Below are 17,200 nucleotides of genomic sequence, written 5' to 3'. Positions count from 1 at the left end.
CGCAGCCTTCACCTCTCGCTGCCGAAAATGTGCCTTCTGGCTAACACGTAGCAGGACGCCTAGAACCTGTGGCACACGCATCAGCAACAGCAGAGAGTGAGTCTGGGCCATAGGGGGGCTGGAGGTACAAAGGGGCAAGTGTGCTGAGTCTGTCCTACCATCTGGGCCTGCTGGCCACCTGGCCCCATCCAAGTGCAGCCTCAAGTTCTTCTGGTACCAGATTCAAGGTCAATTTCATGCTCCACAGGGAGGGTTGGAGCCCGTTCTTTTCCCTCTGGTGACAGGGGCTTTTATCCAGAGGCACAGACCCACAGAGAGTGGATAAAGCACACCCGAGCTTTAATGCCACGTCTGTTCCCACTGCCAGCCTCAAGGGAGAAGAAATGGGGAGGAGTCTTAGCCAATGAGGAGGGGGAGGTTTATTCCCTTGCTCCATGTGTGATTTCAGGGGCAGGACAGGTGGCCCTGAGCCTACAGTTCCTCAGGGAACCAAGTCCCATCTCATCAGCCTGGAGGGGAGAGAGCTCTGTGGTTAGCGGCCCAGGGCGTACATAGCCGTGTCCCAGAGGCACGTCTTGCTGTTTTAAGCTCTCCTGGAGTTGGCCGTAGAACCCTCCTTAAGGGCAGTTGGGGCTCATCCTGACTGCCAGCAGAGTGGACCTCTTGGCGGGGCCAGGCACACTGGTCACATGGAGGTTGACCAGCCATTGGCTTCAGCTGCCCTGGACCATCAGGAGGCCAAGTGTTCTCAGTGGGGCCTCCTCTGAAGCAACACCAGCACACATTTCAAAGGAAACTCGGTGCCTAAATTCACACTCTTGTGTTAAAGTCTGGGCCTGCAGGCGGGAGCTACTTGAAGAGACCACCTGGCGACCAAAGAAATTGTCACTTCAAACCACGGCTGGCCTGAGGGGTTCCCAGGCCCCAGGGGGAATTTTACCAGCCACCTCCACCAACACCCCTTCTCCGGGCTGCTTTCAATCCTGCAAATATCTGAGGGCCTTGAGGTCCTTTCTGTTTGGTTAGAAATTAGGGGAACATCTTTGACATGGAGGAGAATGACCCCAATCCTTCTTCCCCATGCTGACCCTCAGCTTCATCCCAGAGGGACAATCCCCGCTAGAAAGAGCCACAGCGCTGCCCACCGTAGCTCTCCTGGCGTTTCGGAGGCTTCAGTGCAGCGAGGGTGACATTCCTGGCCAGAGCCCACCTGGCCTGTAGGATACACCCCTCTCCCTTCCCCAGCTGGCCTCACAAGCCTCCTGGGACCAGAAGGGATTAGTTTCCTGGAAAGAGATCTGAAACTGTGGAATTCTTCTGCCTTCAAGCCACAGAGGATGGACTGTGGTTACCGGGACCCCAGAGCCTTCTCAGTGTCTGAGGGCCCTTTTTCTTACGTGACGCATCAGACCTTACCTGTGGACTGGGGAGAGCCCTCTCTGGGGGTCTGCCTTTGAAATCGACTTCTCTGAACTGGAGGAGAAGGACCAATACCCTCAGATTCCACTGATGCAAATAGCAAATGTCCATTTGAGCAGCAGCTCTGCCCACCCTCCTGGCAGGTTTGAGTGTCAGGCCCCAACTTAAACCGGCCAACAGCTTCTTATTCCCTTCTTATTGGCAAAGGTGTCACTTCTCGGAGTCACTTGAGAGAAGGTTTGGTTGGAATCACTTAGTCTCTTCATGTCGAGCCAAAGACTGAGTTTAAACCCGTGGTCATTAAACCAAACGCGTTATTGACTCCCCTCAGGACTTTGAGTGTGGGCAGCTTCCCCAGAGCCCTCCTGCCAGCCAGCCCCAAGGAGTGAGAGTGCTGCAACTTCATGCACAGCTGGGCTGCCCCCAGACCCTGGAAGCCCCTCCCATCTGCCTAGGAGTGTGGCTGACAGGGAGCCCCGCTGGCTGATGGGAGGGCCCAGAAGGGGTGGGTGGTCTGAGGCCATGTTCTGCTTTGCCTCTGACCCCATCCTCTGGGAAGGTTTCCCAGGTGACCCCTGCCCCCCAGCAATGATTCCCCCCTCTCTCTGAGCCCAGTGGCTCACTGCCCGGAGCTGCAAAATCTCCTATATAAGTTCTATCTGCCTCTGCTGGAGGCAGGTGCCAGGTCAACCCACGGCTAGGGTCACACCTCAGGGGACTCCTGGGAGATGGGGGTGGGTGACGGCAGCACAGGTGGCCCAGACACCCCACCACCTCCAACCGTACTTACTCTAGACCCACCCAACCTGGTGTAAATCCCCTCTGCCGCTTGTTGGCTGGGTGACCTTGGGCAAATGTCTTAACCTTGCTGAACCTCAGTTTCCTCATCTGTGAAATGAACATCATAATAGTATCCACCTCACAGAGCCAGAAGGAATATTGAATGAAAGGATGTGTTGGCCTCAATAGATGGAAACCGTTGCTACCCATTATATTACTTATATTGGTCTTAAATATTGGGCCTATAGAAACATTTCATTTGATGGAGGAGAAAAGAAATTTGCTGATAAAAAAGTTTGAGAGCCATTGAGTTCCATCCATCCAGCTCAATTTATACATCACCTGTAGCCAAGAGAGGCAAAGGAACTCTTCTGTGTGAATATGACCTTATTTATGTCTTACTGGAGAAGAAGTGCTTTGAGGTCAAGGACCACCCTTGGCTTCACGTTTTAACACCCCTCCCCGTGCATGTGCCCAACACCAGGCCGGGCCACTGCACGTGAGGGTGGGTCCTCCCTGGCTGAATTCCATGACAAAGTGTGCATCTGAGTGCATACAGGTGGCAACTCGGGTGCCTTTCTGAGGTCCCAGAAATGGTTCTGTTTCTCCCCATGGCACGCCCACCCAGTGTCTCTGCGCTTTGCTGACTCACGGCAGGGTTAAGGCCACACCCTGGCATACTGTGTTTCATCTTGCTTCCTAACAGATATATGCGGGGCACCAATTCTGTGCCAGGCACGGGGCCCTTCAAACCAAAACTGCCCCAGCCGTCAGGTCTCTTCCTGAAGCCAGTTCACCCGTGGCCTCGGTGGCTTGTGCTAATATTTGATTGCTTTGAAGTAGCCTGGAATCATTGATCCCCAAGAGACAGCTGCCAGGATTCGAAGCAAGTTCCCCAAGTCTCAGAAGCAAAAATGACGAACCCCCAATTGTCAAATCGTGAAGGGCCTGTAGGGCATCTCTGGAGCTGTTCCCTCCTGTTACAGAGGAGGAGATGGAGGCATGAAATGGGCAAGGGCAGAGGGCAGAGCAGAGCTCGGGACTTCTTCCCCAGCAGTGAGGATCCTTTCTGCAAAGCGCGCCGCAGTTGCTCCAGAAGCCAGCGCTCTGCTTGTCGCTCTCCTGATGTCTCGTTCATTGAGTTTTGTTGTTGTTGTTGTTGTTTTGCGGTACGCGGGCCTCTCACTGCTGTGGCCTCTCCCGTTGCGGAGCACAGGCTCCGGACGCGCAGGCTCTGCGGCCATGGCTCACGGGCCCAGCCGCTCCGCGGCACGTGGGATCCTCCCGGACCGGGACACGAACCCGCGTCCCCTGCATCGGCAGGCGGACTCTCAACCCCTGCGCCACCAGGGAAGCCCTCGTTCATTGAGCTTTTAGTGTGGGGAGAGGGGGATGGTCCAGGGCAAAGTGGGATGGAAGGTGGGGTGAAGGTGCCGCCCCCGGGATTGGCGACAGCAGCCCTGGGGAGATGCGCTCTGAGTCTGCGGGGTCGTGTGATGGGCTGTGCCTGCGCTTGGGTGTGCAGGCGGCATGTACTGGCACAGCGGCCGCCCCCAACACACACACCTGAGGCCTCCCCCGCTCAGGGGCTGGGTGAAAGCCTGCAGAGAGGACCAGAGAGGAGAGGACCAGGCTAGGGGAGAAAGGAAGAAGGAAAGAACTCAGGAATGGGGGCATTCAGAACACTGGGGAGATTTCATTCACCAGAGCCATGCCAGGCTGCTGTGGGCACCCCCTCCAGCCCCAGAATCAAACCCCCCAGAGACACCGCCCAGTGGGCTTAATCAGCCCCCAAGTTACAGTTCAATAGCTGGGAAGAGAAAGCAAGCCTTTCAGATCTCAGCATCTTTAGGGGGAGAAAGATGTGCCTACATCCTGTGCTTTGGAGCCCACTCCTGGCAGTTTTCTGTTATCCCTGTAGTTGATTACAGACCCACCTGGTGAGTAAAGAGCCGGCAGACGGTGAATGAAGCGGGGAGGGAGAGGGGCGGCCGGGCTGCCTCTGGCTGTCTCTGCACCTTCCCAAGGGGGCTGCTGCTCCTGGGTAGGACCAGAACCTCTTGGAACTGTCCCTTCGAACTTGAAACGTTCAGGCCAGGCAGCTTAACTGGAAGGAGAACGAAATGACACTGCTGACATCTATTGCACGCTTTCTGCTACCTGCCAGGATCCGGGCCAAATGCTTGACCCAAAGGCTTCATTGATTCATTCCTGGAGGAACAATTATTACTGACCATCCTCCTGATAACAGCCAGGCTGTACCAAGACCAGGGTCCCAGAGCTACAGCGGCAGATGTGGGAGTGGCACGCAGACCTACCAACGCCGAGGCCGTGCCGGTGTCACATCCCTCCCCTTGCCGCTGAGCCGTCCGTCCACCTGCCCCTTTGCCTAGTCCAGACCCTTTCACACATGGCCTCGAGGCCGGGCAGGGGGCCGTCTCATGTCTGCCCTCTGGGGACGCAGCCCCCCACCCCAGTGGCTAAGGGACTGGGGCAGCTCCGAGGGGCTCCCTACACTGTGAGGCTGACACCTCCCACTCGGTTCTGACCGCAGTCCAGGACGCAGGGATGTCGTGATCCATGTTGCAGAGCGGGGCTCAGAGGAGCCACGTAGCCTTACGAGGTCACACGCGGTGTCCGTGGCAGAGCCCGAAATCTGACCCTGAGTCCCGGCTGGTTCACCACCTTTCAGCCCAGCCACCTTGCCAGACCGCCTACCACGGTGCAGGGGCCCAGGACCAGGTGTGGGTAGGAGGGGCCCCCGAGGCCACCCGGCGCCCTGCCCCCTCCCTCACTGATACCTCCTCTCCTCTTCCTCCCTGCAGTCCCCAGTTTTCATCGCCCAAGTTGGCCGGGACCTGGTCTCCCAGACGGAGGAGAAGCTCCTTCAGAAACCCTGCAAAGAACTGTTTTCTGCCTGTGTGCAGTAAGTGCTCCGGCCGCCGGCCTCCCTCCCTGCTTCCCAGCCCGGGGCATCAGGCCCCTCCACCTCCCCTCGGGCTGCCACACAGTCACCAGGCAAGGGGCTGCTCTAGCCTCCACCTGAGCGCTGGGCACCCGGGGCAGGTCTTCAGTGCCTGAGGGCCCAGCCAAGCCACCCAGCGCTTGTACACTTCTCATGAAGGGAAAAGATACCAGGGTGCCAAGTCCAAAGAGAACATCTGCTTCAGATGGTGTCGAAAGCAAGTAGCTCTCCAGGCTGTGGAGACAGAGGAATGTGCACGGATCTGACCCAGTCTGGGTGGTTTGGAAATCCTTCCCAGGTCCCCCCCACACCCACTCCTGCCCCCATCACTGCCACCCACCAGCGCTGCTGCAGGAGCTGGGCTGCAGGCTGCCCTCTCAGCCACACCCCATCACCTTGTTGCAGGCTGTACGGCAACCATAATGGGACGTGAGACAAGTCAGTGGGTGTGGGGCGAGCCGTGCACCCATTAAGCGCCACCATGAAGGCTTAGGCAGCTAGGCTCACACCCGTTCCTGCGCCCACACACGCACCCTCCCTGTAGGCTGACGTGCAGCCGCACGAACATACGTACGTGCCAAGATCACAGCTGGCGTGACGGCACCGTGTTCAGACTCTGCACCCCAGACATTAGTTGAGCGCCTGCTGTGTGCCTGGCACGATGCTGCGTAGGGGAGGCCTTGCGAGCAAGAACCCAGTCCTGCCTCCACGGCGTATTGCCAGCGCCCCATGCGCTCACCATGGGAAGAGCTGGGACATTCAGGGGTGCCAACGTGGGGCCCAGCCCTGTGGCAGGTGCTGGAGAGGGCCCACCGTGAGCAGAAACAAGCCTGGTTGCTGCCCTCCTGGAGATGTCCGAGGGTCAGCTCTGACGGCGGGTGAGGTCCCTGGGCTGCCCCCTGACCTTGAGGGAGTGGCCGTCCTGGCCCCCGACGCCAGCCCCTGTTCAGGTTTGGCAGGGCACAGCCTCCAACGAGCCCCAGCTCTGCGTGTCGCCTCCCTTCCCCGGGTCCCAAGTGTCTGGGCTCGACTGGTCAGCGTGGCCGCTTTTTAAAGGGAAGAAGCCCAGTTCAGAGCCCTCCAGGGCCTGGCCTAGAGCCTGGCCCACAGCAGGTGACCAGTAAATTCTGCTGCGGGGTTGAAAACCTCCCAGGGGCTTCACTGGTCCCGACCAAATCTAGGGCCTGCGCCCCTCTGCCCCTTCCCAAGACACCCAATCCCTCCATTGCACATAGTTAAATATTCCTCTGTTCTCATCTCAGCTCCTGTCCCTTCTTCAGAGAGATCTCCCTGACACCCCCCAGGACCTCGCTTACCCCACTTCACGATAACATGCCCCTGGGGTCGTTTATTTGTTTGTTATTTGCCGTGTGTGTCCCCCATCATGCTCCCTGCTGTATCCCAGAACTAGAGCAAACCCCCAAGGCAACTACTTACTAAAGGTTTGCAGGGTCAGTCAATCTCAAACAACCTTTGTAGAATGGTGGAGCCTCTCTCCACTCCTGCTGCATCTGTCGGAGGCCTCTGTGTATTTGCATTTCCAAAGTCTGGAAGTGGATGAGGCCGGGCTATAATCTGCTGGTTATGGCTCTGCCCACCTGCTCCAAGGTCAGGGTTGTAAAACGTTCATCTGTTTGTTCCCTCTGAGCTAGGTCTGTCCACGACTACCTGAGGGGAGAACCCTTCCACGAGTACCTGGACGGCATGTATTTTGATCGGTTTCTCCAGTGGAAGTGGTTGGAAAGGTGAGTGCTCCCTGGGCTCAGCCCCCCGACACACACACACACACACACACACACGCACACACACACGCACACACACACACACATGAGTGTGTGCCAGTGTGTGTGTGCGTGTGTGTGTGTGTGTGCGCGCGGGGGGTATTGGTTTTTCACCTAAGTCCTATAGAAGTCTGTTACGTCCCATGGGCCCATGGTTCAGATAAAATTCAGCGTTCTCTGCCTGTTAATTAAGTTCTTGTGTATTCTAGAAATGCTGTGTGCTTATTCACACACACACACGCTCGTGCAGACACACGCATACACTCAGCCTCCTGTTCTTACTTTTTGGGGTCACCGTCTTCGGGAATTCTTTCTCTGCCAGCAAATAAAGAGCTGCCATATTCTTTTTTTTTTCTTTTTTAACATCTTTATTGGGGTATAATTGCTCTACAACGGTGTGTTAGCTTCTGCTTTATAACAAAGTGAATCAGTTATACATATACGTATGTTCCCATATCTCTTCCCTCTTGCGTCTCCCTCCCTCCCACCCTCCCTATCCCACCCCTCTAGGTGGTCACAAAGCACGGAGCTGATCTCCCTGTGCTATGCGGCTGCTTCCCACTAGCTATCTACCTTACGTTTGGTAGTGTATATATGTCCATGCCTCTCTCCCGCTTTGTCACAGCTCACCCTTCCCCCTCCCCATATCCTCAAGTCCGTTCTCCAGTAGGTCTGTGTCTTTATTCCTGTCTTACCCCTAGGTTCTTCATGACATTTTTTTTTCTTAAATTCCATATATATGTGTTAGCATACGGTATTTGTCTTTCTCTTTCTGACTTACTTCACTCTGTATGACAGACTCTAGGCCCATCCACCTCATTACAAATAGCTCAATTTCGTTTCCTTTTATGGCTGAGTAATATTCCATTGTATATATGTGCCGCATCTTCTGTATCCATTCATCTGATGATGGGAGCTGCCATGTTCTTAGAAAGATTTGCACATCCCTCATGTAACCCAGCCCCCTATTGATGGACATGGAGGTTTCCCTCAATTTTGTGTGCAGCCTTCCCGAAGTAGTGAATAACTTTGTACATACATCTTTATTTTTGCAAATACATCCATAGAAATTCCTAGCAGATGGGAATTCCCTGGCGGTCCAGTGGTTAGAACTCGGTGCTTTCACTGCTGGGGTCTGGGTTCAAGCCCTGGTCGGGGAACTAAGATCCCTCAAGCCACTCAGCGTGGCCACAAAAGAAAAAAAAAAAAAGAAAGAAAGAAATTCCTAGCAGAGGAATTCCAGGGGCAAGGTTTTCCGCTGTGAGGGACTGCTAGATTGCCCTCCCAAACTGCTGCCCGATTCCCAGTCCTGCCGGTGCCTGGGCGCTCGCTTGTCCTCAGATTCAGCAACACTCCTCTTCGTGCGTGAGAGCCGGGTTTCCTTCTTGTTTATCTCTTCACCTCTAATCACGGGTGAGACCGAGCATCTTTTCATGTGTTCCATTTGCCGCCTTATTCTCTGCAAAGTGCTCTCACACACACGGTGATGACTTGGCCGGGCAGAGGTGACCTCCGTGTGACTGACAAGGAAGGAGAGGCAGGGAGGATGTGGCTTGCTGGGTCACCCGGCAGGGATTAGTGCAGCCAAGGAGGGGACCCTGGCCCAGGACCCCCAGAGCGGTGCTCTGCCCACCACAGCGTCCCAGGATTTGCAGGAGAGGGCAATGCTTACATTAAATCCATGCTGGGTTAGCTGGTAGGTGAGGGTGGGAGTTTCCCCTCCCACTGCCCAAGGTTCCTGTGCCCCAGGGACCTGGCACTCACTGCCATCTGGGTATCTGGGCCGTGGTCAGAAAGCAAAGAGCCCTTCTGCTCCTGCACGTATATCGGCATCTGTGCTGGCCAAGTCCCCTGCAGACGCTTAGGACACATACCTGTGGGACATGAACCCCCGAAAAGCCGAATTCACAGCACTCCCTGCCCACTTCAGGAAGCCCTGAGGAAACACCCTGCCCTGTAGCCTCTGGGGGACGTCTCTCTCCACCCTGACCCATGGGGGTGACAGAGAGAGCAGTGGACGGTCTCCTCTGTTGGTGCACTGCCTGCCACTGGCCGCCTTGCCCGTGCACGTCATGCCTCCAGGAGATGGAAAAGCCAAGCGTGGGCCACCAGGGGCCCACAGCCTGGGTCTGAGTCCCAGCTCTGCCTCCTCCCTAGGGGCTGGGGGAGGGATGCTCTCCACATCTTGGTTTCCTCACCTGTAATGTGGGGATAATAACACTGCCTGCCTTATAGGCATGGGGTGAGGGTGAGGTGAGAGAGCACCGCACACATCAACAACGCCAGCCTTTGGGCCTTGGGAAGTAAACTGCTGAATGTAATTGTTGGGATGAGTCGTCACTGAGCACATTGGCATCACCATTGCCGTCTCCTCCCCCTTCTGATATTGGAGGGAGCAGCTGACCCTTGCGGAGGACAGTCTGGTGGGGAGGTATTCATCTTGCCCCACCTGCCACTCTGGAGCCCTGGGCTGTGTAACACAACCCCACCTTCCTGGGGTGGCAGAGTCAGGACACCGAAAGTGGGCTCTGCAGCAGCCTTCCTGGACTCCACTTCCAACCCAGCTACTTACCAGCCGTGACCTTGGGCGTCTCATTTCACCTCTCAAAGCCTAAGCCTTCTCATCTGCAGAATGAGGACAGTAATAGTCTCACCTCCTGAGGCTGGTGTGAGGATTACATGAGTCTATGTATAAGCTGCTTCAAGCAATGGGGATTGTTACCATAGAGACCCCCAGAAGGGGCTGTGTCCTTTATCCCAAGAGTTCTAATAATGACATCTGACACTCAGCAGCTTACAAAAAGCCTTCAGATGCATATACCCTTTTACTGAAGATGCAAGGCTCAGAGAGGTTGATGGGTTGGCCCTGGGTCACACAGCAATGGCCTGGCAAGGGTGGAGCCTGAAGCCCAGGTCCCTCACTCAAGTCCTTCACTCTTAGCCCACCCAGCACTCCTGTTCCAATGGAAGCCTTTAGCTGTGGCCACTGGCTTTCACTTTACTTGTCAGTACCAAACACATGAGATGGAGAAATGGACTTTTAAAATCTGCATGCTGACTTCAAAGAAGTTATGCCCTTTTGAGGGCGTTAAGATGTTGAAGCCAGCAGGGCAGGACCCTGGCCTAGAAATGCCCTAAATGACTGACAGCACCCCGCCTTCCCCCCACTCCCTTTTTTTTCTTGCTAAAAGGATCATGGCCTGTTGGTGCTGTACTGTTGAAATATTAAAGGGATTTTTTTTCCCTCCCAAGGTTAACCAAGAAATTCCTCGGAAATTGTATTACACTCATTTCCCCCAGCAGAGGAGCTCTGCGGTAATGTCGACCGACTGTTTGTTCTCCGCGTATCGTAAACTGTTAGGCCTGGACGCCTTCATGTGGTTTCGAGGGCAGCTGGAAGAAACGCTTCCCAGGGCCACATGGCAGATGCAGGCGCATGGCAGGTTTGCTCTAGGCTGGCTACTCATGTGTAAGATGCAGAGCAAGGGGGAGTTCTGCCCAGGGACAGCCTGGGCCCCGCTTCCTAAAGAAACACCGGAGAAGAGAGAGTGAGCCACAGCACATGAATTCGAGACAGGCGTGCCAGGGAGTGCTCCGGAGGTTTCAGGGCTGTCCTAAGAGAACAGAGTGGTGCCGAAGCTGTGATTTCTGGTGAATCCCAAATCCTCTTCAGGATCCAGCAGCGAGAAGAGTTTCCATGGAAGATTCATTCAACAGCTGCTGAGCGACCAGAGGCTCACTGCTCTTTCTCGAGCAAAACCAGTTCTTTGGCCCAATTCAGTCTCACACCAATGCCCGCCCTGGTTAAGACTCTTGGGGTGGGGTTGGGGCATGCTCAAAAATAGTCCTAGAGGGGCTTCCCCGGTGGAGCAGTGGGTGAGAGTCCTTCTGCCGATGCAGGGGACACGGGTTCGTGCCCCGGTCCAGGAAGATCCCACATGCCACAGAGCGGCTAGGCCCGTGAGCCATGGCCGCTGACCCTGCGTGTCTGGAACCTGTGCTCCGCAACAGGAGAGGCCACAACAGTGAAAGGCCCGCGTACCGCAAAAAAAAAAAAAAAAAAAAAAAGTCCTAGAGAGCCAAGAACCAATTTTAACGTCGTAAAAGCTGCTTGTTCTTATCCATGAATCAACTGATGAACATTTAGGTTGTTTCCATGTCTTGGCTATTGTGAATAATTCTGCAATGAATGTAGGAGTAAAATATTTAACATTTATAAATGGACCATTACTCAGCCTAAAAAAGAAGGAAGTCCTGCCATTTATGACAACGTGGATGGACCTGGAGGTCGTTGTGCTAAAGTGAAATAAGCCAGACACAGAAAACGAGCACTGCGTGACCTCACTTACATGCGGGATCTAAGATATTCAGACCATAGAAGTAGAGAGCAGAGTGGTGGCTGTCAGGGGTGGGGAGGGCTTGGAGAAATGGGAGATGTTGGTCCAGGGCACAAGGTTTCAGTTATGCAAGATGAATAAGTTCTGGGGATCTCCTTTACAACATGGGGACAGTAGTTAACGGTACTGTATTATTTACTTAAAATTTGCTAAGTGAGTAGATCTTAAGTGTTCTTGGAAGAAAGGAAGAAAGTACGGAGAAAAGGGAGGGAGGGGGGAATGTTAATTTTGTGAGGTGACAGAACGTTAATTAGCTTGATTGGGTAATCATTTCACAATGTATACATATATCAAAACATCAAGTTGTACACTCTTTGTCAATTATACCTCACTAAAGCCGAAAAGAAGAGGGGGAAAACCTGATTTTCCTTAGCCAAACAGACCAGTGATGAAAAAGCACACACTGTCTGCAAGGTGGAGTCCTTTGCTGCAACTAAATGGCCATTTACTTATTTACCCCACAAGTCCCATCCTTGGCTCCCGATCAGAGGCTTGTCTCATGAGACATTATAAATGGCTTTGGTGGGACTTCCCTGGTGGCGCAGTGGTTGAGAATCTGCCTGCCAATGCAGGGGACATGGGTTCGAGCCCTGGTCGGGAAAGATCCCACATGCGGCGGAACAACTAAGCCCATACGCCATAACTACTGAGCCTGCAATCTAGAGCCCGCGAGCCACAACTACTGAGCCCACGTGCCACAACTACTGAGCCTGCGTGCCACAACTACTGAAGCCCACGCGCCTAGAGCCCATGCTCAGCAACGAGAGAAGCCCGCGCACCGCAACGAAGAGTAGCCCCCTGCTCGCCGCAACTAGAGAAAGCCCGTGCGCAGCAGTGAAGACCCAACGCAGCCAAAAATAAATAAATAAATATTTTTTAAAGAATGGCTTTGGCTAATTAAAATGGGGAGTCGGGAGACACAAAAAGATTAGTCATAAATACGGCTTTTGGCAGACAGGATCTTCTCGTGTTCTGGGGCTCAGGGGGGTTACATATAGCACAGCGCCCTCGGTGGCGGGAAGCCTGGGAACTGCCGTGAGAGAGTAACCAGACTGGACCTGGGGACCAGCAGTCTCTGCCCACAGGAGGCCGGGTCTTCCCCGGGCAAGTCTGCAGGAAGGAATAGCTCGGGCGCCCCAGGACAGGAGGTGCAGCCGTCCTGCCCTCCTGCCGTCCTGCCTGCAGGTGTGGGAGGGAGGGCTGCGGTTTCCTTTGTGGCCTCCGTGGGACACCAAGCCTCTGTAGCTCCTGGCCCCCTCCCCTCTCCCTGCACTGAGGACACAGCTTCCTCCTGAGTTTAGCCGCATGATTTGCATTTGGGAGAGAGAGGGGAACCACAGGGAAAGTGTGGTGAAGCAGCCTCCGCTCAGCTCTTCCCTCCCAGTGCAGTCCTGAGGGCGGCAGCCTGGGATTTGAACACCCGGCCCCAGCCCCAGAGCAAGTCCTCGAGGGTCCCGTCTGCAGTGATGGTTCCAGGGGTCCCCGGGGCCTGGTCTGGCCGTTGGTGCCTGGCGCTGGCTCTTTTCAATGCTGCCCTTGTCTGTTTCTTCTGGATTCTGCATCTTAATACTACAAGTCCCATGTTGGATTTTTGCTTTTTTCCAGGCAACCGGTAACCAAAAACACTTTCAGGCAGTACCGAGTACTAGGAAAAGGGGGCTTTGGGGAGGTAAGTGAATATCCACGTATTCATGAAAAGTTTCTGGACTCTGGTCACCTTTTCTGTCCCTTCGGGCTTGGCCTGAAGTGTTCTAAGCATGGCTTCCGAGCGAATGGCTTGGTCATGCGCCCCCGATGGAGAAGGAGGGTGAGGCCGGGGCCTTGAGAAGGTCTGCTGTGTCTGAGGTGAGGAAGGAGGGTGTGTGTGGCAGGGCAGCTGAGCTGGAGCCAGCCTCAGGCAGGAGTCACGTCTGGAGAGGAGAAACGGGCCCTCTTGATTGTGTTTGGAGGGAGAAGGGAGGGCGTGAGGGGCTGAAGCATCCTGGCCACACCATGCTGTTAGTATGCGCTGTTGTACTTAATCTGATCTTCCCAAGCCTTGTTATTCCCACTTTAGAGATGAGGAAAGCTGAAGTTCACAATGGTTAGGTGACCCAGGCAAGGTCGCACAGCTGAATAGGGGCAGAACTAAGACCAGACCCAAATGCCCTGGCTTCCATTCCTCTGAATTATACAGTCAGGGTTCGCAGGGGTCTCCCATCACTCCCCCCCGAAACAAGCCTCTCCTACCAGCAGCTGGTGCTTGCAAGTCCCCAGTTATCAATGGCTACATCTGGCTGGAAGCTTGGGACAGAGCAGATCTAGTTGCCCCTGAGAGAGGAGCGGTTCTTTAGGCCTCAGCCAGCCGTCTAAGCATTGGTGTAAGTGGCTGATTCTGCACCTCAAGGGCTAGGATCTGCCTAAGGTGCCGCCAAAGCCGGATCTCAAGGGCAGGGCCCTGGGAGCAGCGGGTCCACGGCCAGGCATCCTCCAAGCCCCAGAGACACAGCATCCTGGCCCTGAGGGAGCTTCACACTGGCCCTGTTTCACGTGCCATGTGCCCTTGGCTTCCTTCTTGCCCCTCAGGTCTGTGCCTGCCAGGTTCGGGCCACGGGTAAAATGTATGCCTGCAAGCGCCTGGAGAAGAAGAGGATCAAAAAGCGGAAAGGGGAGTCCATGGCGCTGAATGAGAAGCAGATCCTGGAGAAGGTCAACAGTCGGTTTGTGGTGAGTGTCAGGGCCCCAGGGACAGGCCCCCTCCTGGTGACTGGGACTTCTGTCCCTTAAGTGTGACAGGTCCCCATCCCCCAGGGCATGGGATGCAGGGGGGGGGGGCTGCAGAAAGGAGCCCGACACTCTCTCCATCACGAGGCACCTGGGGGTCAGTTGGGGCTGACAGTGGTCACCAAGCTAGCCTGGCTCCCCTCTGGGCGTGAGACCAGGCTTCTCTGAGCGCCTCCGTGGACGAAAGAGGCCCACGCGGGGCCCAGCCAAGGAGCTTTGTTTCCACAGACGCCTGTAGGCTGGTTTCATCACAGGAGACCGAAGTGTCAGGATCCTAGAGAGGCCCATCTGGTTTATATTCGTGTGTTACTGCATCCAGGCTAGGCTCTGCTGCGGTAACAAATCAACCCCAACTTGAAGTAGCTGAAAATGGCAAAGGCTGTCCTTTTTCTCACCCCAAATCCCATCAGATCAGACCACCTTCCTTCATCTTCCAGCCGCACCCTTCCCGGGAGTGTGGAGCGTGAGTGCTGGGGGCTCTGCACTGCCTCGGCTGCAGTGACACCCCTCACTTCCACCCACAGTCCTCAGCCAGAACCGGTCATGGCCAGGGACCAGCCAACCGCAGGGGAGGCTGGGAAATGTGGAGGAGGACTTGGGTATTTGGCCAGCTCTCAGTGTCACTGCCACTTGTTATTATAAAAAATAATATATGCTCCGGTAAAAAGTCAAACAGCACAGATGGGCGCAAAGTAAACATAAAAGCCTCCCTCTCTAAGTAACCATTCCAGACGTGTTTGATTCATGTACAGATTTTATTACTTTTAGCCAACGCGATCTTACTACAAATCTTAGGCTGCAGTGTTTTCCCCCTTAAATTGTAGAGCTTTTCCTACAACAGACCAACAGCTGCACCTCTTTTTTAAAGCTGTGCACCGTTCCCCAGATGCACAGGGAAGAGCTAGGCCACGACCTGTGCAGCCCGTCCCCACGATAGAAGTTGTTCCTGGTTTTGAAGCCACCGCAACGAATAAGGCTACCGTGTCCATCCTTCAGCATCCCCTTGGCCTATTTCTGTGAGGGTGTCCGTGGGATGGACTCCTAGTGGAGGAATTGCTGTGTCAGAGGGTGTGTGCACGGCCCCCAGTTTCACTCCCACCAGCTCTGCGTGAGGGCGGGCCACGCCATCCACGTGGTGCTGCTGTCATCCCCCAGAGTGGGCTGGGCTTTACGAGGTGATACCCAAAGGGGGCAGAAGTTTTAACCATCTGATGCACACGCATGCTTTTGTGACGTAAAAATGCAGACACCGTCCTGTTGGGACCCCGGAAAGGTGCTGGCCTGCCCCTTCCAGCTTTGCCCCCTCACCTAGAACCACTGAATCTGATGGAGGGGCAGCAGCAGGGGCACCAGGAGGCTGTCAGGGCGCAGGGGGTGGCGTGAAGCTGCTGCAGCTCCTGCACCCTAGCCCTCCCGCCCAGCTTCAAGGCCCGGGAGGAGGAGTGGACGTGGTCAGAGGGTCCCCGGAACCCCACCGCAGGGCTGTCTTGTGCTCCCAGGTCAACCTGGCCTACGCCTACGAGACCAAGGATGCGCTGTGCTTGGTACTGACCATCATGAACGGGGGGGACCTGAAGTTCCACATCTACAACATGGGGAACCCGGGCTTCGAGGAGGAGCGTGCCCTGTTCTATGCGGCAGAGATCCTGTGCGGCCTGGAAGACCTCCACCGTGAGAACATCGTCTACAGGTGAGCGGGCTCCCCTCCCAGCGCCCCGCAACCCCGGTCCCCCCATCTGAGTCTGAGCAGGTGAGGCTGACCCTTCCATGCCCTGGACTGGACGCTCGACCCCACCCTGGGAGTCGAGGCCCGGGCATTGCCCTTGAGTCAGGCTCCTGCCCAGGAACCGAGTAAGGGAGGGAGGCCAAGTGTTCCGTCAAGAGTTGATGAGGTTGGGCCACTGTTCCCTTCCCAACCAGCGCCTGCGAAGCTCAGTGGAGCCTGGTGGCCTGATCCGGAACGAACCCCAGGAAGACTTTAGTAGGATCACCACCGCGGCAGGCATCAGAATGGACCCCGTTCCCTCCCACACCATCCAGCTTTTTAGGACCAGGTGTCCAGGTTCTGTGCGCGGTGGCCCTCAGACTCTCCTCACAGACCTCCTCTCAGAATTTTGAAAATCTGTGTGCCCTCATACATTTTACGTAGACATCTGAAATTGTCCATCATATGTTAAAAGAGTGGCTAATATTGATATTTTGAAATGGAGCTAAAGTGACATCACATTTCTAAAGGTATCCAGTGGAATCTGATTGCTGTAGCAAATTGATTTCCACCATCGTGCAGCTAAAAAAGTGCATGAAAACTCCTTAATGGTGAGGAGTTTTCTATCATTTTCTTCTCTACTCCCCTCCACCCCGACAGAATAGTTATTATAATGTAATATTTTTTTGCATAAAAGTTATCGATTAGCATTCCACTCTGAAATATGTGGATGTATGTAAGATTTTTTTAAAATTTCCTTTGACCATAAGGCTCTAAGTGTTAAGATAATATATTCTGTTGAGTTGACCTTATAATTATTATTACTAGATCCCACCTCTAATTGGGATCTATGGTGACTGGCTCCAGAGCCATAGTCACATTTAGGAGTGGGGAGGAACCTGCTCTCCTTCTGTCAACTGAAGCCACCAGCACGTGGGGGACCCCCGCCCCCCAGCCGCTGGGGACACACACCCCAGTTTGAAGACCTTTGCCATGGGGCTCTTGTCGGAGATTATCTTGGGAGCCCGAGAAGGTTTTGAAAGCAAGAGGAATGGTCTTGATGACGTGCCCTTCCCCCCACACCATCTCCCAATTTATGCTTATGTTTTGTTTTCATCCAAGTGGGAAGAGAGTCAGAAAATGTTCCCTGAGGGTTGAAAAAAGAATCCTCCACTTGATTGCTTTTCTCTTAAAAAAAGAAAAAAGTCATCCCTCCAAATTCTAGCCCTTCTTCTATGGAGGAAGGGAACCATGGTGCCTCCCCGGCCCCGACCAGTTGCCAGAGCCTCTCTGGGGGTGTGGGTTTGTGCCCACTAGCCAGCTGTCTTTCCAACCCGGTGGTCGGTGGGGGCTGATTAATTGCAGTGATGACTCCTGCCCCTATTTGGAA

The 17,200-nt window shown here is 54.7% G+C and overlaps 1 protein-coding gene across 1 annotated transcript in view; it reads left to right on the top strand.

The window, feature by feature from the left end:
- Nucleotides 1-17,200, top strand: part of GRK5 (G protein-coupled receptor kinase 5) — a 225,498-nt gene that overhangs the window by 188,936 nt on the left and 19,362 nt on the right. Inside the window, exons 5-9 of the mRNA XM_079899176.1 lie at nucleotides 5,025-5,125; nucleotides 6,817-6,909; nucleotides 12,948-13,011; nucleotides 13,908-14,048; nucleotides 15,605-15,795. Of these exons, the coding sequence (XP_079755302.1) occupies nucleotides 5,025-5,125; nucleotides 6,817-6,909; nucleotides 12,948-13,011; nucleotides 13,908-14,048; nucleotides 15,605-15,795 (590 nt within the window). The remainder of the gene's footprint in view (nucleotides 1-5,024; nucleotides 5,126-6,816; nucleotides 6,910-12,947; nucleotides 13,012-13,907; nucleotides 14,049-15,604; nucleotides 15,796-17,200) is intronic.

Source organism: Stenella coeruleoalba (genome assembly GCF_951394435.1).
Source record: "Stenella coeruleoalba genome assembly, chromosome: 16".
Classification (NCBI taxonomy): domain Eukaryota; kingdom Metazoa; phylum Chordata; class Mammalia; order Artiodactyla; family Delphinidae; genus Stenella; species Stenella coeruleoalba.
This window is presented reverse-complemented; position numbering and strand designations above follow the sequence as displayed.